Source organism: Cetorhinus maximus, chromosome 18 (genome assembly GCF_964194155.1).
Source record: "Cetorhinus maximus chromosome 18, sCetMax3.hap1.1, whole genome shotgun sequence".
Classification (NCBI taxonomy): domain Eukaryota; kingdom Metazoa; phylum Chordata; class Chondrichthyes; order Lamniformes; family Cetorhinidae; genus Cetorhinus; species Cetorhinus maximus.
Window position 1 is genome coordinate 96145831 of NC_135896.1, and position 17485 is coordinate 96163315.

General features: G+C 45.2%; 1 protein-coding gene across 1 annotated transcript; it reads left to right on the forward strand.

The window, feature by feature from the left end:
- Positions 1 to 4007: 4007 nt before the first annotated feature.
- Positions 4008 to 17126, forward strand: LOC144693377 (endoplasmic reticulum membrane protein complex subunit 7-like). Its single transcript, XM_078563236.1, has 5 exons — positions 4008 to 4372; positions 11021 to 11140; positions 12207 to 12345; positions 14799 to 14879; positions 16501 to 17126. Exons 1-5 carry the CDS (start codon positions 4179 to 4181, stop codon positions 16645 to 16647), a joined length of 681 nt encoding a protein of 226 aa, XP_078419362.1. The 5' UTR covers positions 4008 to 4178; the 3' UTR covers positions 16648 to 17126.
- The last annotated feature ends 359 nt before the right edge of the window (positions 17127 to 17485 follow it).

A 17485-nucleotide genomic window follows, 5' to 3' on the forward strand; every position in this document is an offset into this window, starting at 1 on the left:
TCTATCAGTACAAACCAAAATAAAAATATTTCTATGTAGTAAAAGTCCTTGAAGCATATGTACAGTAAAATAAATAGACTTTAGATGTTGGCTCACTTTAAGCTGAACAAAACAGGTCTTTCAAAAACACTGAAGATATAGAAATAGTCATATGGTGCAAAAACATGCTTGTTTACAATAAAATCACAATGCAAACTGCTGCAAATATTTAGAATATTCTATTTAATACATAAATGTACTGATAATACCTCTTGTGTGCTTCATGCACACAGTCTATTTTGAATGTAATGTCCTCTTGAATTGTGAAGTCTTATTTTGCTGCTTAAAATTAAGTTTTGTTCCAATGAAGACAGAATGTCAGTGTAAAAGCTGTGGATGTGTGTACAGTAGTTATATTTCTAAGGTGCTATGAATTAGTGCCGGAAGTGGTGAAGTAGCCTCTTGGGATTCACTTGCGTAAATTGATCAAGTTGAAAATTTGCGTCGGACCTAGACCATGTGCCGATGAATTCAACCAGCAACTCTTACTTTTAAGCATTCAAAACAAAACCTGATCATTTTAATGTAAGTGACAGCTTGCATTTATTGGGTGCCTTCAACATGGTGAACCTGTCATGGTGCTTTGCGACCTTATTTAGTAACCCCTTGTGTGATGCTTAAGATACACAATATCTTATATTATGTGTGTCCGACTTCCCTCATTCAAAATAATAAAGATGGTGAGATATGACCTCCACAAGCTACATTCTGGTTTCTGAATGACTGCTCAACCAAAACGTTCATACAGTGCATCTCTCAAAATCTCCAAGCGACCAGCTTTTAGTTTTTTGTCACCTTTGTTATTCCACAAGAAACCTGTAATTCACGCTGTTTTCTGCCATAAAGATACATCCTTCATTAACTACCTCCAACTGTCAACAATCACAGGAAGCTGGTTGAGAACGGTTTTATTTTGGTAAAGGTATCTGTGCCAATGAAGATAATAGAAATGGCACTTAAATATGAGATGTACAAAAAAAATTAGTGATGAAACAATGAAATCAAAAAGTGGATTTGACAAGTAATATTTACAAATCCAAGAATAAATTAACATTTTGCTGGGCAGGATATGTCCAATACTTCAATATTTTTTCTTCTTTCATGGGATATGTGTTGCTGGCCAGGCAAACTCAGCAGGTCTGGCAGCATCGGCGGAGAAGAAAAGAGTTGACGTTTCGAGTCCTCATGACCCTTCAACAGAACTGAGCAATATCAGGAGAAGGGTGAAATATAAGCTGGTTCCTCAATCTAATTGCCCTTGAAAAGTTGGTGGAACTTTTGCAGACTTATGTGGTGTAGGTACAGCCACCATGCTGTTAGGGTGGGAGTTCCTGATTTTTCATCCAGCGACAGTGAAGGGATAGTGATAAAGATCCAAGTCAGGAGGCTGTGTGGCTTGTACAGTAACATGTATAAAAACAAAAAAACTACTGCGGATGCTGGAAATCCAAAACAAAAACAATTACCTGGAAAAACTCAGCAGGTCTGGCAGCATCGGCGGAGAAGAAAAGAGTTGACGTTTCGAGTCCTCATGACCCTTCAACAGAACTGAGCAATATCAGGAGAAGGGTGAAATGTAAGCTGGTTTAAGGTGGGGTGGGGGAGAGAAGTTGGGGGTGGGGTGGTTGTAGGGACAAGCAAGCAGTGATAGGAGCAGATAATCAAAAGATGTTACAGGCAAAGGAACAAAGAGGTGTTAAAGGTGGTGTTATTATCTAAGAGAATGTGCTAATTAAGAATGGATGGTAGGACACTCAAGGTACAGCTCTAGTGGGGGTTCTGTTGAAGGGTCATGTTGGACTTGAAACGTCAACTCTTTTCTTCTCCACCCATGCTGCCAGACCTGCTGAGTTTTTCCAGGTAATTCTGTTTTTGATGTGGGCAAGAGAGCAGGGTGGAGTGTTAAAATGGCAAGCGATAGGGAGGTTTGGGTCTTTCTTGCGGACAGACCACAGGTGTTCTGCAAAGGGGTCGCCCAGTTTGCGTTTGGTCTCTCCAATGTAGAGGAGACCGCATTGGGAGCAACGAATGCAGTAGACTAAGTTAGGGGAAATGCAAGTGAAATGCTGCTTCACTTGAAAGGAGTGTTTGGGCCCTTGGACGGTCAGTAACATGTAGGCGGTCGTAAAAGGGGAAGGATGACCTTGGGGGTTGCCACTGATGGGCAAAGGGGACTCGCAAAGGGAGGTTCTTCAACCACCTCCCCCACCCCCCAGCCCTCACTCCCTTGCCTGACACCATCCTGCACAGCTAAAGCTGCTTGGCGTGGGCCTCCCCTGCTGCAGGTACAGGTAAAATAGGGGCTGGCATAGGGCCTCAATAGGGTGAGCCTGACGCCTCCATTTCCCCTGACACCACCCACACCCTCTGCCCTAGAGTTTGGGGCAGGTGGCGGGCAGGCCATGTGCTGCATTTTACGAGCGCCCAGTCTCAAACCCACGGGCAGGGCAGTGTAATATCCAGCCTGATGCTTTCATCCACAGATGTCTGTCTCTCCACAGATGCTGTCCGACCCGCTCAGATTTCCAGCATATCCGCAGTATTTTTGCTTTTGGCTGTGCATTGATTGATTTATTAAACAACTGAAGGTGTGTGTGTGTCCTTTGTGTTGAGCTTTAATGCTTGTAATTTAAAAAGGTGCCACAATGATTTGAGCCAGAGAGGGGCCAATGATTGACAGCTGAGGCTGAGAGGGGTGGGGGGGGAGAGACTGTGAGACACTGGGAGAGAGTGAGGAAGCGGGGCGAGTGGGGTCTGGGGGCGGGGCGAGTGGGGTCTGGGGGCGGGAGTGAGGGGGCGGGGCGAGTGGGGGGAGAGAGTGAGGGGGCGGGGCGAGTGGGGGGAGAGAGTGAGGGGGCGGGGCGAGTGGGGGGAGAGAGTGAGGGGGCGGGGCGAGTGGGGGGGAGAGAGTGAGGGGGCGGGGCGAGTGGGGGGAGAGAGTGAGGAGGCGGGGCGAGTGGGGGGAGAGAGTGAGGGGGCGGGGCGAGTGGGGGAGAGAGTGAGGGGGCGGGGCGAGTGGGGGGAGAGAGTGAGGGGGCGGGGCCAGTGGGGGAGAGAGTGAGGGGGCGGGGCGAGTGGGGGGAGAGAGTGAGGGGGCGGGGCCAGTGGGGGAGAGAGTGAGGGGGCGGGGCGAGTGGGGGGAGAGAGTGAGGAGGCGGGGCGAGTGGGGGGAGAGAGTGAGGGGGCGGGGCCAGTGGGGGAGAGAGTGAGGGGGCGGGGCGAGTGGGGGGAGAGAGTGAGGGGGCGGGGCCAGTGGGGGAGAGAGTGAGGGGGCGGGGCGAGTGGGGGGAGAGAGTGAGGAGGCGGGGCGAGTGGGGGGAGAGAGTGAGGGGGCGGGGCGAGTGGGGGAGAGAGTGAGGGGGCGGGGCGAGTGGGGGAGAGAGTGAGGAGGCGGGGCGAGTGGGGGAGAGAGTGAGGAGGCGGGGCGAGTGGGGGGAGAGAGTGAGGGGGTGGGGCGAGTGGGGGAGAGAGTGAGGAGGCGGGGCGAGTGGGGGGAGAGAGTGAGGGGGCGGGGCCAGTGGGGGAGAGAGTGAGGGGGCGGGGCCAGTGGGGTCTGGGAGGGTGAGTGAGTGGGGTCGGGGGGGGTGAGTTAGGGGGCGGGGCGAGTCGGGTCGGGGGGGGTGAGTGAGGGGGGCGAGTGGGGTCGGGGGGCTGTTAGGGGGCGGGGTGAGTGGGGTCGGTGGGGGAGAGAGTGAGGGGGCGGGGCGGGAGTGAGGGGGCGGGGCGAGTGGGGTCGGTTGGGGGAGAGAGTGAGGGGGCGGGGCGAGTAGGGTCGGAGGGGAATGTGAGTGAGGGGGCGGGGCAAGTGGGGTCGGTTGGGGGGAGAGAGTGAGGAGGCGGGGCGGGTGTGAGGGGACGGGGCGAGTGGGGTCGGTTGGGGGTAGAGAGTGAGGGGGCGGGGCGAGTGGGGTCGGTTGGGGGGGAGAGAGTGAGGGGGCGGGGCGAGAGTGTGAGGGGGCGGGGCGAGTGGGGTCGGTTGGTGGGGAGAGAGTGAGGGGGCGGGGCGAGTGGGGTCGGTTGGGGGGAGAGAGTGAGGGGGCGGGGCGAGAGAGTGAGGGGGCGGGGCGAGTGGGGTCGGTTGGTGGGGAGAGAGTGAGTGAGGGAGGCGGGTTCAGTCTCTCACTCCCACCGGGACCAGGATGGCGGCGGGTTGCTCCCGGCTCCTCTGTTTGCTGATGGCTCTCAGGCTGGGCTCCGGTTCCGAGGCGGAGGGCGGCGCCGGGGAGAAGTTTAAAATCGAGGGTCGGGCGGTGGTGCCCGGCGTCAGGCCGCAGGATTGGATCCACACAGCCCGGGTGCTGGTGGAGGGAGAGGAGCATGTCGGCTTCTTCAAGTAAGGAGAGGCCGAGGCCTCGGGACTGGGGCCTAGGACCGGGGACTGGAGCTGGGGACCAGCCCTGGGCCTCACCCTCCTCCTGTTTAATGGTGATAGGGTCAGTCTTGCTCTGAGCAGCCTGGGGAGGAGGATCTGACTCCTTCCCCCACCTCAGGAAACAAAAGGCCATCCACTAGAAGCTGCATTTATATAGCACCAGATACCTCAAAATGCTTTACAGCCAATGAAATATGTTTATTTCTGGAAATGTTGTCATTATTGTTATGTAGGGAATGCAGCCAGTTTGCTCCCCCGCAAACAACAATGTGATATTGACCAGATAATCTGGTTATTGAGGGATAACTATTGACCAGGACACCAGGAAGACCACCACCCCCCCCACCCTCGAAATATTTCTTTCTGGAAATGTAGTCATTGTCATGTAGGAAATGTAGCAGCCGGCTTGTGCTCCCACTGAGATAGTGACCAGATAACCTGTTTTTCATGATGATGATTGAGGGATAATTTATTGGCCAGGACACCGGGGATAACTTCCCTGCTCTTCTTCAAAATGGTGGTCATGGAATCTTTTACACCCACCTGAACAGGCAGATGGGGCCTCGGTTTAACGTCTCGTCCAAAAGATGCGCCTGTAACTGTCCAGCTCTCCCTCGGTACAGCACTGGGACTGTCAGCCTTGATCTTTGTGCTCAAGTCCTGGAGTGGGACTTGAGCCCGGAACTTTGTGATTCAGAGACAAGAGTGCAAACAGACTCAAATTCTGACCGGTGGGTTTAGAACCCATATGTCAAAAGAAATTGTTCCATTAGACTGTTAGATGGAGAGAGAGAGGGAGCTCTCAAGAAGTCATACAGACTCAAAACATTAACTCTGTCTCTCCACAGATGCTGCCATAACTGCTGAGTTTTTCCAGCATTTTCTGTTTTTATTTCAGATTTCCAGCATCCGAGGTGTTCTGCTTTTGCCTTAGAATGTTTTGTCCACTCTATCGATAAAAGACTTGCATCCATTCAGATGTTGCCATCCAGATCACAACATGTCCCAAAGAGCTTTACAGCCAACGAATTACTATAGAAGTGTAGTCATTAATTGTGATGGTGGAAATATGGCAGCCAATTTGCGCACAGCAAGCTCCCACAAACATGATAATGTGATAAATTACCCAGATAATCCGTTGATTGTGGGATGAATATTGGCCCAGGCACCGGGGATAGCCTCTTCAAAATAGCAGCCATGGGATCCTTCTGCATCCATCTGAGCGGGCAGGTGAGCCTAAGTTTAACATCTGAAAGAAGGCGCCTCCAACGGTGTACCTCCCTCAGTACTAAATTATAATATTCACTTAGGCTATATGCTCAAGGTCCTGGATTGGAATGTGAATCCACAGCCTTCTGACTCCAGAAGTAAAATACTTTTTGAAGTACTGTCACTTTTGGGCAGGCAATTGTGACAGCAAGGGAGCCTTACGTGTCAACTGTGGCTCAGTTGGTGGCACACTCGCTAAAAGAGCCCATCGCACTATTTTGAAAGAGCATATAAGTTAACTCTGCTGTCCTGGCCATTATTTATCTCGCATTATCGCCAAAATTAACGATGGGGTCATTATCACTTTGCTGTTTGTGGGAGCTTGTTGTGTGCAAGTTGGCTGCTGCGTTTCTTACATTAAAACATTGACTAAACTTCAAAACGACTTCATTGGCCGTAAAGCACTTTGCAGCCTCTGGAGAGGACGTTTCCTCTTGTGGGAGAATTTAGAACTAAGGGTCACTTTAGAAATAAGGGGTCGCCCATTTAAGACAGAGATGAGGAGAACGTTTTTCTCTGAGGGTTTTGAGTCTTTGGAACTCTTCCTCAAAAGGCGGTGGAAGCAGAGTCTTTGGATATTTTTAAGGCAGAGCTAGATAGATTCTTGATTAACAAGGGGGTGAAAAGTTATCGGGGGTAGGCAAGAATGTGGGGTTGAGGTTACGTTCGGATCAGTCATGATCTTATTGAATGGCAGAGCAGGCTTGAGAGGCCGAGAGACCGATTCTACTCCTAATTCATATGTTCGTATGGTGGTCACTATAGAATGAGAGTCTTTTTTCCTTTGTTGTGGAATGGAAAGCACAGTGACTACCTGACCAAATGTAGGACAGATCTTTAAGAATCCAGTAGAGAGATAAGCTATTCGTAAAATTGTTTATTCCTCTTATTCTCCTGAGGGTGTTGATCCTCCCTGCTGTATGTTTCCACTGACGCTGTGAGCTACCTCAGTTGGCCATTGTTGGCACGTTCAGTGTGTTGGTCGTGACAGTTGTACCTGTTTCCCACTTGATGCACTTTACGGAGGTGGGCTGTTGGATTGAGATCTGGATTCCGTGCTACCGAGGCCAGTTGTAGCCTCCCTACTGAAATTCACCACTCGCCCCAGACCAAAGATTAAACTTGGGACCTTCTTTTTCTCTATGATTGACCACTGCACCGGGTGGTGAACTAACTTACTGAGCCACCCAACAAGACGGTTTATTTTGACAGGACTTCGTTGCTGATAATTTGGTTGCAGTAGATTTGCTTTATTTTAAGCAATTGTGAGCCTAAAAGTGAGAACTGTGTTTTTTGATGCATAAATTATCTTATAGATGTTTTCTTATCTTATAATTATTTTATAACGGAAGGATGCCATTTAGCCCATTGAGTTAGTGTTAAATCTTAAACTGGAGCTGTTCTTTTTCCATTTCCTTACCTTTTCTCTGTCTTTGATACTGCTTTTCAAAGACTATACTTAAACCCTTTAAGTGATCTAGTTTCTTACTTTACCACAAGTGGCTAGAGGCTTTTGGAATACTTTTGTTTAAGTTCAATTCTTGGACAGGGAGAGCTTATAGTGAAGATTAGTTTAATCTCAAAGTGAAGGTATCCAAGTTCATCTCCATTGTTGAATTATTTCTCAAGTATTAACAAGCAATGGGTTCATTCAGAAAAAATCCTTAGCAAAGGTGGCTTGAAATGACTGCTGCGGAAGAACAAACTGGCAATAGTAAATAGCCTACAGAATAGAAATGGAAGAGTTAATGTTTCGAGTCCATATGACTTCTTCAGAACTAAAGAGAAGTAAAAGTGTGGTGAAATATATACTGTTTAAGGGGGGTGGGACAGGTGAAGCTGGATAGAAGGCCAGTGATAGGTGGAGGCAAAGGAGAGATTGCAAAAGATGTCATAAACAAAAGGTTAAAGGGGTGTTGATGGCGGTGATACTGGCTAAAGGAGATGCTAATGGTGACATTAAGAGTAGAAAGCAGAATGAGCAAGTGGTAGATGGCCTGAGTGGGGTGGGGGAAGGGGACAGTGTGGGAGAAAAGATCAAAATAAGCTAAAAGGTGGGGATAAAACAATGAATGGAAATAAATTTTAAAAATAGGTGGGGAAAATATATATATATAAAAATTTTATTTAAATATTTGAAAAAAGGGGCTCACAAAGGGGTGAGGGTGGAGGAGAGAGTTCATGGTCTGAAGTTGTTGAACTCAATGTTAAGTCTAGAGGGCTGTAAAGTGCCTAATCAGAAGCTGAGGTGCTGTTCCTCCAGTTTGTGTTGAGCTTCACTGGAACATTGCAGCAGGCCAAAGATAAGACATGTGGGCATGAGAGCAGGATGGGCTGTTGAGATGGCAAGCAACAGGGAGGTCTGGGTCATGCTTGCAGACAGACCAAAAGTGTTCTGCAAAGCGGTCACACAGTCTGCGTTTGGTGTCTCCAATGTAGAGGAGACCGCATTGGGAGCAGCGAATGCAGTAGACCAAATTGAGGGAAGTGCAAGTGAAGTGCTGCTTCATGGACATCCAATCCCTCTACACCTCCATCCCCCACCAGGATGGTCTGAGGGCTCTCTGCTTCTTCCTTGAACAGAGGCCCGAACAATCCCCATCCACCACCCCTCTCCTCCGTCTGGCTGAACTTGTTCTCTCACTGAACGATTTCTCCTTAAACTCGTCTCACTTCCTCCAAATAAAAGGTGCGGCTATGGGTACCCGCATGGGCCCCAGTTATGCCTGTCTCTTTATGGAGTATGTGGAACATTCCTTGATCCAGTCCTACTCAGGCCCCCTCCCACAACTCTTTCTCCGGTACATCGATGACTGATTCAGTGCTGCTTCATGCTCTTGTCTGGACCTGGAAAAATTTATTAATTTTGCTTCCAATTTCCACCCCTCCATCACTTTCACATGGTCCATCACTGACACTTCCCTTCCTTTCCTTGACCTCTCTGTCTCAATTTCTGGTGATAGACTGTCCACCAATACTCATTACAAACCCACTGACTCCCACAGCTACCTTAACTGCAACTCCTCACACCCTGCTTCCTGTAAGGACTCCATCCCATTCTCTCAGTTTCTTTGCCTCCGTCACATCTGTTCCGATGATGTCATTTTCCAAAACAGTGCTTCTGACATGTCTTCCTTAACTGAGGTTTCCCACTCATGGTGGCTGACAGGGCCCTCAACCGTGTCCGACCCATCTCCTGCACCTCTGCCCTCACACCTTCCTCTCCCTCCCAGAAACATGATAGGGTCCCCCTTGTCCTTACCTTTCACCCCACCAGCCTCTGCATTCAAAGGATCATCCTCCGCCATTTCCACCAACTCCAGCATGATGCCACCACCAAACACATCTTCCCTTCACCCCCCCCCCCCCCCGGTCGGCATTCAGTAAGGACCGTTCCCTCCGGGACACCCTGGTCCACTCCTCCATCACCCCCAACACCTCCCACGGCACCTTCCCGTGCAATCGCAGAAGGTGCAACACCTGCCCCTTTACTTCCCCTCTCCTCACTGTCCAAGGGCCCAAATACTCCTTTCAAGTGAAGCAACATTTCACTTTCATTTCCCTCAATTTAATCTACTGCATTCGCTGTTCCCAATGCGGTTTCCTCTACATTGGAGAGACCAAACACAGACTGGGTGACCGCTTTGCAGAACACCTTCGGTCTGTCCGTAAGCATAACCCAGACCTCCCTGTCGCTTGCCATTTCAACACACCACCCTGTCCTCATACCCACATGTCAATCCTTGCCCTGCTGCAATGTTCCAGTGAAACTCAACGCAAACTGGAGGAACGGCACCTCATCTTCCGATTATGCACTTTACAGCCTTCTGGACTTAACATTGAGTTCAACAACTTCAGATCATGAACTCTCTCCTCCATCCTCACTTCTTTATGATCCCCTTTTTTCAAGTATTTATTTTTATATACATATTTTTCCCGCCTATTTTTATTATTAATTTTTATTTTATTCCCATTCATTGTTTTATTTCCACCTTTTAGCCTATTTTGATATTTTTTTTCTCACACCGTCCCCCAACCTACCCCCACTAGGGCCATCTGTCACTTGCTCATTCTGCTTTCTACTCTTAATGTCACCATTAGCACCTCCTTTAGCCAGCATCAACAGCCCTTCGACCTTTTGTTTATGACATCTTTTGCAATCTCTCCTTTGCCTCCACCTATCACTGGCCCTCTATCCAGCTTCACCTGTCCCACCCCCACTTAAACAGTATATATTTCACCATTTTTACTTCTCTTTAGCTCTGAAAAAGAGTCATACTGGCTCGAAACGTTAACTCTGCCTTTCCACGGATCTTGACAGACATGCTGAGTTTTTCCAGCAATTTTTGTTTTTGTTTCAGATTTCCAGCATCCGCAGTTTTTTGCTTTTATTATAGGAATGGAAGAATATGGTTATTCTTACTGCACCCAAAATGAACTGTAGCACCATCATTACTTTCAGCTGTTTCTCAATTGATTCCAGCAGTTTTGCCTCCGTTACCCTCCCTAAAGATCAATTTCATGTGCTTACGCTTTGCATGAAGAATTTTGCCACCTTCTAGTTTGAGCTTGGTTTCTCCCCTATTGCCACTGTTTAATTGGAAGAAATGATCTGTATTTAGCATTTATTGTCACATGGCTGAGCTCTCAGTTGCCTTTTTTCAAGGCCGAACAACCTGAAATTCTCCAGCCTTTGCTCAGAATTCAGTCTTTCAGACTCCTCGCCTTTCTCGTCACCTCCTTCGGAGCTTGATTGTCTTCCCTTGTGTTCTGTTGCGATTGGGCATGATAAGCAGTGAGTTCATTTATGTGCTTGATCTCTTTCAACCTTATGAACATATAAATTAGGAGCAAGAGTTGGCCTTTCGGCCCCTGGAGTCTCTTCCGCCATTCGATAAGGTCATGGCTGATCTGATTGTGGCCTCAACTGTACTTTCCTGTCTACCCCCTTTACCCTTTGACTCCCTTGTCAGTCAAGAATCTTATCTAATTTATCCTTAAAAATATTTACTGACCCTGCTTCCACCACTCTCTCTGGGGAAAAGAGTTCCAAAGAGTCATGACCCTCAAAAGTAAAAAATTTCTCTTCATCTCCATCTTAAATGGGAGACCCCTTATTTTTAAACTGTGTCCCCTAGTTCTGGTCCCTCTCACAAGGGGAAACATCCTTTCAGTATCCACCTTGTCAAGTCCTCGCAGGATCTTATACTTAGTCATTCTGCTGTACTTTTTATTTTATTGCTGTACGTGGTTGGGCATGCAGTTACTTCTGGAGCACCCAAATGGTGTTTAACAAACTGATCGTCTATAGCATTTCAGCCTGTATCTTTCACTTTATAGGACAGATGGAACTTTCACTGTAAATGATGTTCCTTCTGGTTCATATGTGGTGGAAATAGTATCAGCGGCCTATCGCTTTGAAGCTGTGCGAGTTGACATAACCTCCAAAGGTAAAATCAGGTAAGAATGAACTAATAATTAATGTTGAAGCATATTTATTTTTAGTTAATTTGAAATTTCTTCTTACAAGGCTTGTGTTTCTTGATGTCCAAATGTATTGTATCACGCTACAGTAACTTATTTCAGTTTCACATTTTAAAAATATATGTGAATCCAGGTTTGGGACAGCCACCAAGATCTAACAAAAGGCTGGGACCATTTCTAAGAAGGCTGTGATTCCTTTTGTCGCTTACAAACAGTTCCCATCCCTTGCCAGATGTATCCTCTTTCAGCCTCCGCCTCCCTCCCTCACTCTCCTCTTTCTGAGACACTCCTTAAAACCTCTCCGGCCAAGGATTGGGCCTTCTGTCCTAATATCTCCTCATGTGGCTCGGTGTCATACAGGGAGTGTGTCTCAAAACCGGGACCTAGTCTGTTCCTGATTTTGGAGCTTGCCAGTTTTCGGGAAAAGCTCCTAAAGTATTTCACAGTCGCTGAAGTGTAATTAGATAGGGACTGACGGTGATCAAGTCTAAAGCAGCCGCACTGAAGCTGGATAGCACTTTGATAAGGTCACACCTTTAAAAAAAATTGTGTTCCCTTCGGGTCACTGGAACACTTCAGAGACACTCAAGATGGTAGTTGTGCGGAGAAGTACAACTCCCCGAGCTGGGTCGGTTCAGGTCAAGGGGCACTCCGACTATTCAGAGTGTGGAAAACTACTTGCCACACCACCGCGCCGAGGCAGCAACTCCCTGCACAAGCCAGTAAGCTTTTTCACTCGTTAAATAGCACCTAAAATTCTTGCCTGGCCCACTTAGTCCTGTTTTTGGACACTGCTGGTTTTCGGGTAGCTGTACCTGTTCTTTGTTTTGTAATGCTGCTGTGAAGTGCCTTAGAATGTGTCATTACATTAAAGCTGCGAAATAATTTAATTTGTTGTTGCTGTCATGTCTGAATAAAATAACTATTAAATATTTAAAAGGCCCTGCCACATTTTTTTTACCAAACAGGAAGCAATGCAGGTAAATTTGGACAATCAAGTTGTTCCACTCTTTTTAATTTTTTAAATTTGTTTTCTTACAAGAGCAAGGCACGTGAACTACTTGAAGGCATCTGAAGTTATTAGGTTGCCATATCCCATACAAATCAAATCTTCTGGCCCGCCCCCATACTTCCTAAAGAGAGAAACATGGGGTTGGACAGATTTTCTCATGAATCCTATGGTAAGTGTTTGTGAATTATATAACTACAATTGTAGTTTTTTTCTACAATGTGTTTATTGTAAATTGGCAAAAAAAAATTACTGCATTATATGAACATAAATAGGAACAGGAGTAGATCAATTGGCCCCTCGAGCCTGCTCTGCCATTCAATAAGATTATGGCTGATCATCGTGTTTCGAATGCCACATTCCCATCTACCCCTGATAACCTTTGATTCCCTTGCCTAACAAGAATCTATCTACCTCTGCCTTAAAATATTCAATGACCCCAACTCCACCACCTTCTGAGGCAGAGAGTTTCAAAGTCGCATAACCCTCTGAAAGAAAATAATTCTCCTAAATTTCTCTGTCCTAAAAGCGTGACCCCATGCCTCCTAGTTGTGGACTCACCCACAAGAGGAAACATCCTTTCCATGTCCACTTTGTCAAGGCCGTCCAGGATCTTGTAAACTTCAGTGTGGAACATAATACCAACATACTCTTTTTAAATATTTTACTTGGTATGTATTACCTGGCTTTAAATAAAATTAAATACCAGTATGTTGAGAAAAGTTCATGTGTAATCTCGTGTGACCTTCACTGAGATCCTTGCGATACTCCTCAAGGAAAAATGTGGAGCCCCTCGTAGTATCTCAGCCAATAATTGCCCGTCACCCAAGACAGTCAGGACAAATTAACTGGCCATTGATTTCATTGCAATATGTGGAAAGCTGGTGTGTTACATGTTAATTTGGTGAGTTTTCCTACAATAATGCAGTGACCGCATTTTACAAATAATTTATGTCAAGCACTTTAAGATGATTCTCAAGCATGGTAACATGTTATATAAAGGCAAGACTTTTTAATTCTTGGGCTGTAAGGTTGAGTGTCCAGGAAGCCAAGTTCACAGGGCTCATTTGCATTTTAATCAATGGGGCGTGCTGTTAAAGAAGTGAGATCTACCCTGTACACAGCATTGCCCGTTTAACACTTCCATTTATACTGCAGACCTTCTTTAATGAAAGCACAAAACACTTTATTTTTACCCCTAATATCTCTCCACCCACCCCCTCCATTAATGTTGCAGACCAGGTTCAAAGGTTGACAGCAACGCTGAAGCAGCCAGTGTTGCACAACAGTATCTTCATTATTAAGATATAATCTGAGAAAGGTTTGTACAAGCTGGGACTGTTCACATTATTTATCTGAATAGACTATACTGAAATGTAAATATTTGAAGTAAGGATCATCAGCATAATTTAACTTCATAAGTCAAATTTAATGGCTGACTCATTCCATGTAGATAGCAATTAAATTTTTAATACTTGAATTTTCGCGTGTATTCTTTTTTAAAAGATTGACTTGTGTCTAGTTCCTTTTCAGTGAGAATGAGGGGGATGTTTTCCATGTGATTGGATGTGTCCCGTATTTCAGTTTAGATGCAGAAAATGTCTTGTTCTCCTTTGGAGATGGTGGAATATATCTAACCTGTGCTGCTCTCATTGGGATAGTTCAGTCTGTGCTCACCTTTGTTGAATTTTCAACTTGGAGGAAGCATGTTGAATAGTGTGTTGTGGTAACGTACACTTTTGCCATTTTCCTGCTTAACGATTATTCTTTTCCATTTTCCTCTCCTGTACTCTTAATATAATGGACTGGCTGTTAGATTTGACATTTGCAATGTTGTACAAGCTTCAAACTGTAAATTAACTTCTGCTGTTGTACCTAAGAACATAAAAAGAATAGGAGCTGGAGAAGGCCATTTGGCCCTCAAACACAATCTGCCAATCCTAATATCCTTCGTTTTTTGAATCTTAAGGAAATCAATCCTGCCAACGACCGCTTTATCGGGACGTGGAGCCTCCTGCTCCCCTAGCCTGTCATAAGGAGGCTGCCTCCACTGAGCTGGCTGCTTCTGCATGTGATGGGGAGCTACTCCACTGGTGGCAGGATACTAGCGAAGCCTCAAAAAACAGCCCCAATTGGGGCCTTAATCATCTTAATTGGCTGCCCGCCTTCGTGGCAGCAGATCCACTTCCCCACCCGCCCTGGGAAACTTCACTGGTGGCGGGAATGCCATTGCAAGATGGCGCCTCCCCTCCCCCAACCTTCAACTCTGTCTCCATGGGGCTGGGAAAATCCAGGCCTTTGTGCCCTCAACACTTTGAAAACCCAGCTTTGTATCATCAGCAAACTTGGATACATTCCACTCAGTCCCTTCATCTAACTTATTAATATAAGTGGTAAATAGATGAGGCCCCAGCACTGATCCTTGCAGCACATCAGTTGTAGCAGCCTGCCAACCTCCAAAAAGACCTGACTTACTCCTATTCTGTTTTATTTCATCCGTCCATTCTAATGTATTACTCTCAACTGCACGAACCCTGATCTTGTACAACAAGATGCCTGGATAGTGTTTCCTTCAGACTGTACTGAATACTCACTTTTAAAATTGACTGTTGCCTGTTTACACAGGTCATGATGATGGTTCTTCCATTGCTAATCATCCTCCTGTTGCCCAAGGTGGTCAACACCAATGATCCTGAGATGAGGCGGGTGAGTATGCTGAGCCTAAACTTTTTTTTAAAAAAGCACGCTAGGACAAAATTCCTGTATTTGTTGATTTTAGTGGAAAAACATAGTACCCTCTACTTTTCGGTTTAAAATTGTTGGAGAGAAATTTCACCTAGGTTGTCCTGAATCCCAAAATGTATGCATATATACTACACATGAATTGGAAAGAACTGGACATTTCTGCATTGTGTTAATGAAGAATTTGCATGCATTGGGAGTGAAGTTTTTCAGTATGTTTTAGATAATTGGACACAAAACAAACTTCATATGAAAAACTCAAATTAATTTAAAAAGTAACTCAATGTTGCAAAGGTCCGAAAAACTATTTTGTGAATTGTACTTTATGATTCTGTAATGGGGTAGCATAATCATTTGTATCGCTGATAAAGAGAGACACTTTTTGTCAAAGCTTTTTGGCTTGCACTCATCAGGACAATTTGCAAAAAGACATCAATGTCAGGGAAAACAACATATTTCTACTGTGTGAGAAGAGAGTGCTTTTCTCATACAATTTAAATATGTTCTTTCCCCTGACCTGGGTTTTAATTGCAAATTGTCCTGATGAGTGCAAGATGAAAAACTTCAACCAAAAAGGCCCTTTTTTTTTCAGAAATACTCAAGCTCTGTACCACGAAACGACTGTTTTTGTTGCATGGTATATGGGTTAGTTTGAAAGGAATTGTCACTTGGCTGAGAAGAACTGAATCTAATGTTCTAGGCAGTTCTTCCAAATCTGTTTATTTTATAATGTTTGGAAAATTTATCGAAGAGTTAAATAATACAAACAATGTTACTCTGAGAACTTGGCAATGAGATTCCGCAAGTCTGTGCATTCAAACTGGAAAAATTGTTGTTTATACAAATGGTATGAATATGCCTACAGGGAGATTTTAGGCATGCTACACCTCGGGGTTGAATTCTTGAGTTGTTCTAGGTAGCCTGGCATCCATTCACCTTGCTATAGCTTCTGTGTGTTTAATCAGTTTTGGCTCTGCCAACTTTATTATTTGTTAATTCTTTCACGGGATGTGAGCATTGCTGGCAAGGCCAGCATTTGTTGCCAGTCCCTAATTGTCCTTGAGAAAGTGGTGGTGAGCCCACCGCTTGCAGCAGCCTGTCTCAGAGGGCGATTGAACATCCCAGTTCCTATGAAGAAAAGCTGACATATTGTGCTGCCTGATCCATTCTGTCTTTCCATGTCCGTTCTGAATGATCTGTGCAGCCTGATGGTTAATATCCTATTGAAGGACCAAAATGAGAATTTTTTTTCAAGATGGCAAACTTAGGAAAGAGTATTTGTTTCTTCACACTAGTACTTGGAGTAAAATGAGGTTACTCGCTGGATTTGTTACTAGTTAGCATTTCAATTTTGTAAACGAAGGTGAAAAATGAAAGTGACTTAGTCTTTGACAGTAATGTTTACGTTAATATACTGTAAGTATTGGTGCTTTTTTGTGATTGTCCCAAACTCAACTGGCTTCTGTGATTGAGCTGGATTCTGTTGTTCTTAAAAGCTCCACTTAACACCATTGATTGTGGATGATTGTAGGGATGAGCGACATTCTGTAGCATCATCACAGCATATGTCTGCTTTCTATTTCAGGAGATGGAGCAATCCATGAACATGTTAAACCCGAACCACGAGTTGCCAGATGTTTCAGAGTTTATGACCCGCCTTTTCTCTTCCAAGTCATCTAAATCCGGGAGTGGTAGCAAGGCTGGCAAAAGTGGTGCTCTGAAGAGGAGGTAGTCCTTCCATCGTTGTGTTGTTCAAGGTTAATATACACACAAAACACCTGTTTTTAAAAAAAAAATCACTAGTAGAATAAATACTGAGAGCATCTTGCAAAGAAAAATCAAATTTTGGAAGAATATATTTGACTTCTTGACGACAAAGGACTTGCTTGGTATTTCTGTATATATGGAAACATCAAAAATTCTCTGTGCTTGCAGTGACTGGTATATTCTGAAGAATTTCTTAATTTAATTAAGGTGTAACGCAGAATAATATCCCAGTTTATTTACTGCCAGTTTTGGTAAATATTTTTAATACATTCAAAGTCTGTTAGAGAGATTAAAGTAATATAAAAGTGAAATATTTCAAATCCCTGTTCAAATTTCTGAGGTACAAGGCAGTGATGTCTCAAATTGATGAAAGTATATTCAAGGTAACTTTTGTTTCTGAGTGGTGTTTATTTCAAACGCACAAAATAAACTAATACAAGTAAACTATGTCTCAATGACTCTTAATACAACCAAAGCAGCAACATTGACATGAACTATGTGAATAATATTTAGGAGTCTATCACAGAATCTTTACAGTGCAGAAGGAGGCCATTCAGCCCATCAAGTCTGCACTGGCTCTCTCTGAAAGAGCATTTCACCTTGTCCCACTCCCCTGCCTTATCCCTGTAACCTTGTACATTATTTTTTGTCAGGTGGAAATCCAATTCCCTTTTGAATACCTTGATTGGTTCTGCCTCCACCATTCTTTCAAGAAATTAGTTCCAGACTCTAACCACCCTCGGTGAAAAAACTTTTCCACACATCACATTTACTCTTTTTGCCAATTATTTTGAACCTGTGCC

What these genes read in the sequence shown, in the direction of transcription:
- LOC144693377 (XM_078563236.1), top strand. Translation starts at nt 4,179, where the DNA reads ATGGCGGCGGGTTGCTCCCGGCTCCTCTGTTTGCTGATGGCTCTCAGG. An exon ending in ACCTCCAAAGGTAAAATCAG is followed by an intron (nt 11,141 to 12,206) that starts GTAAGAATGAAC and finishes TTTTCTTACAAG; the next exon opens with AGCAAGGCACGTGAACTACT. An exon ending in ATTTTCTCATGAATCCTATG is followed by an intron (nt 12,346 to 14,798) that starts GTAAGTGTTTGT and finishes CTGTTTACACAG; the next exon opens with GTCATGATGATGGTTCTTCC.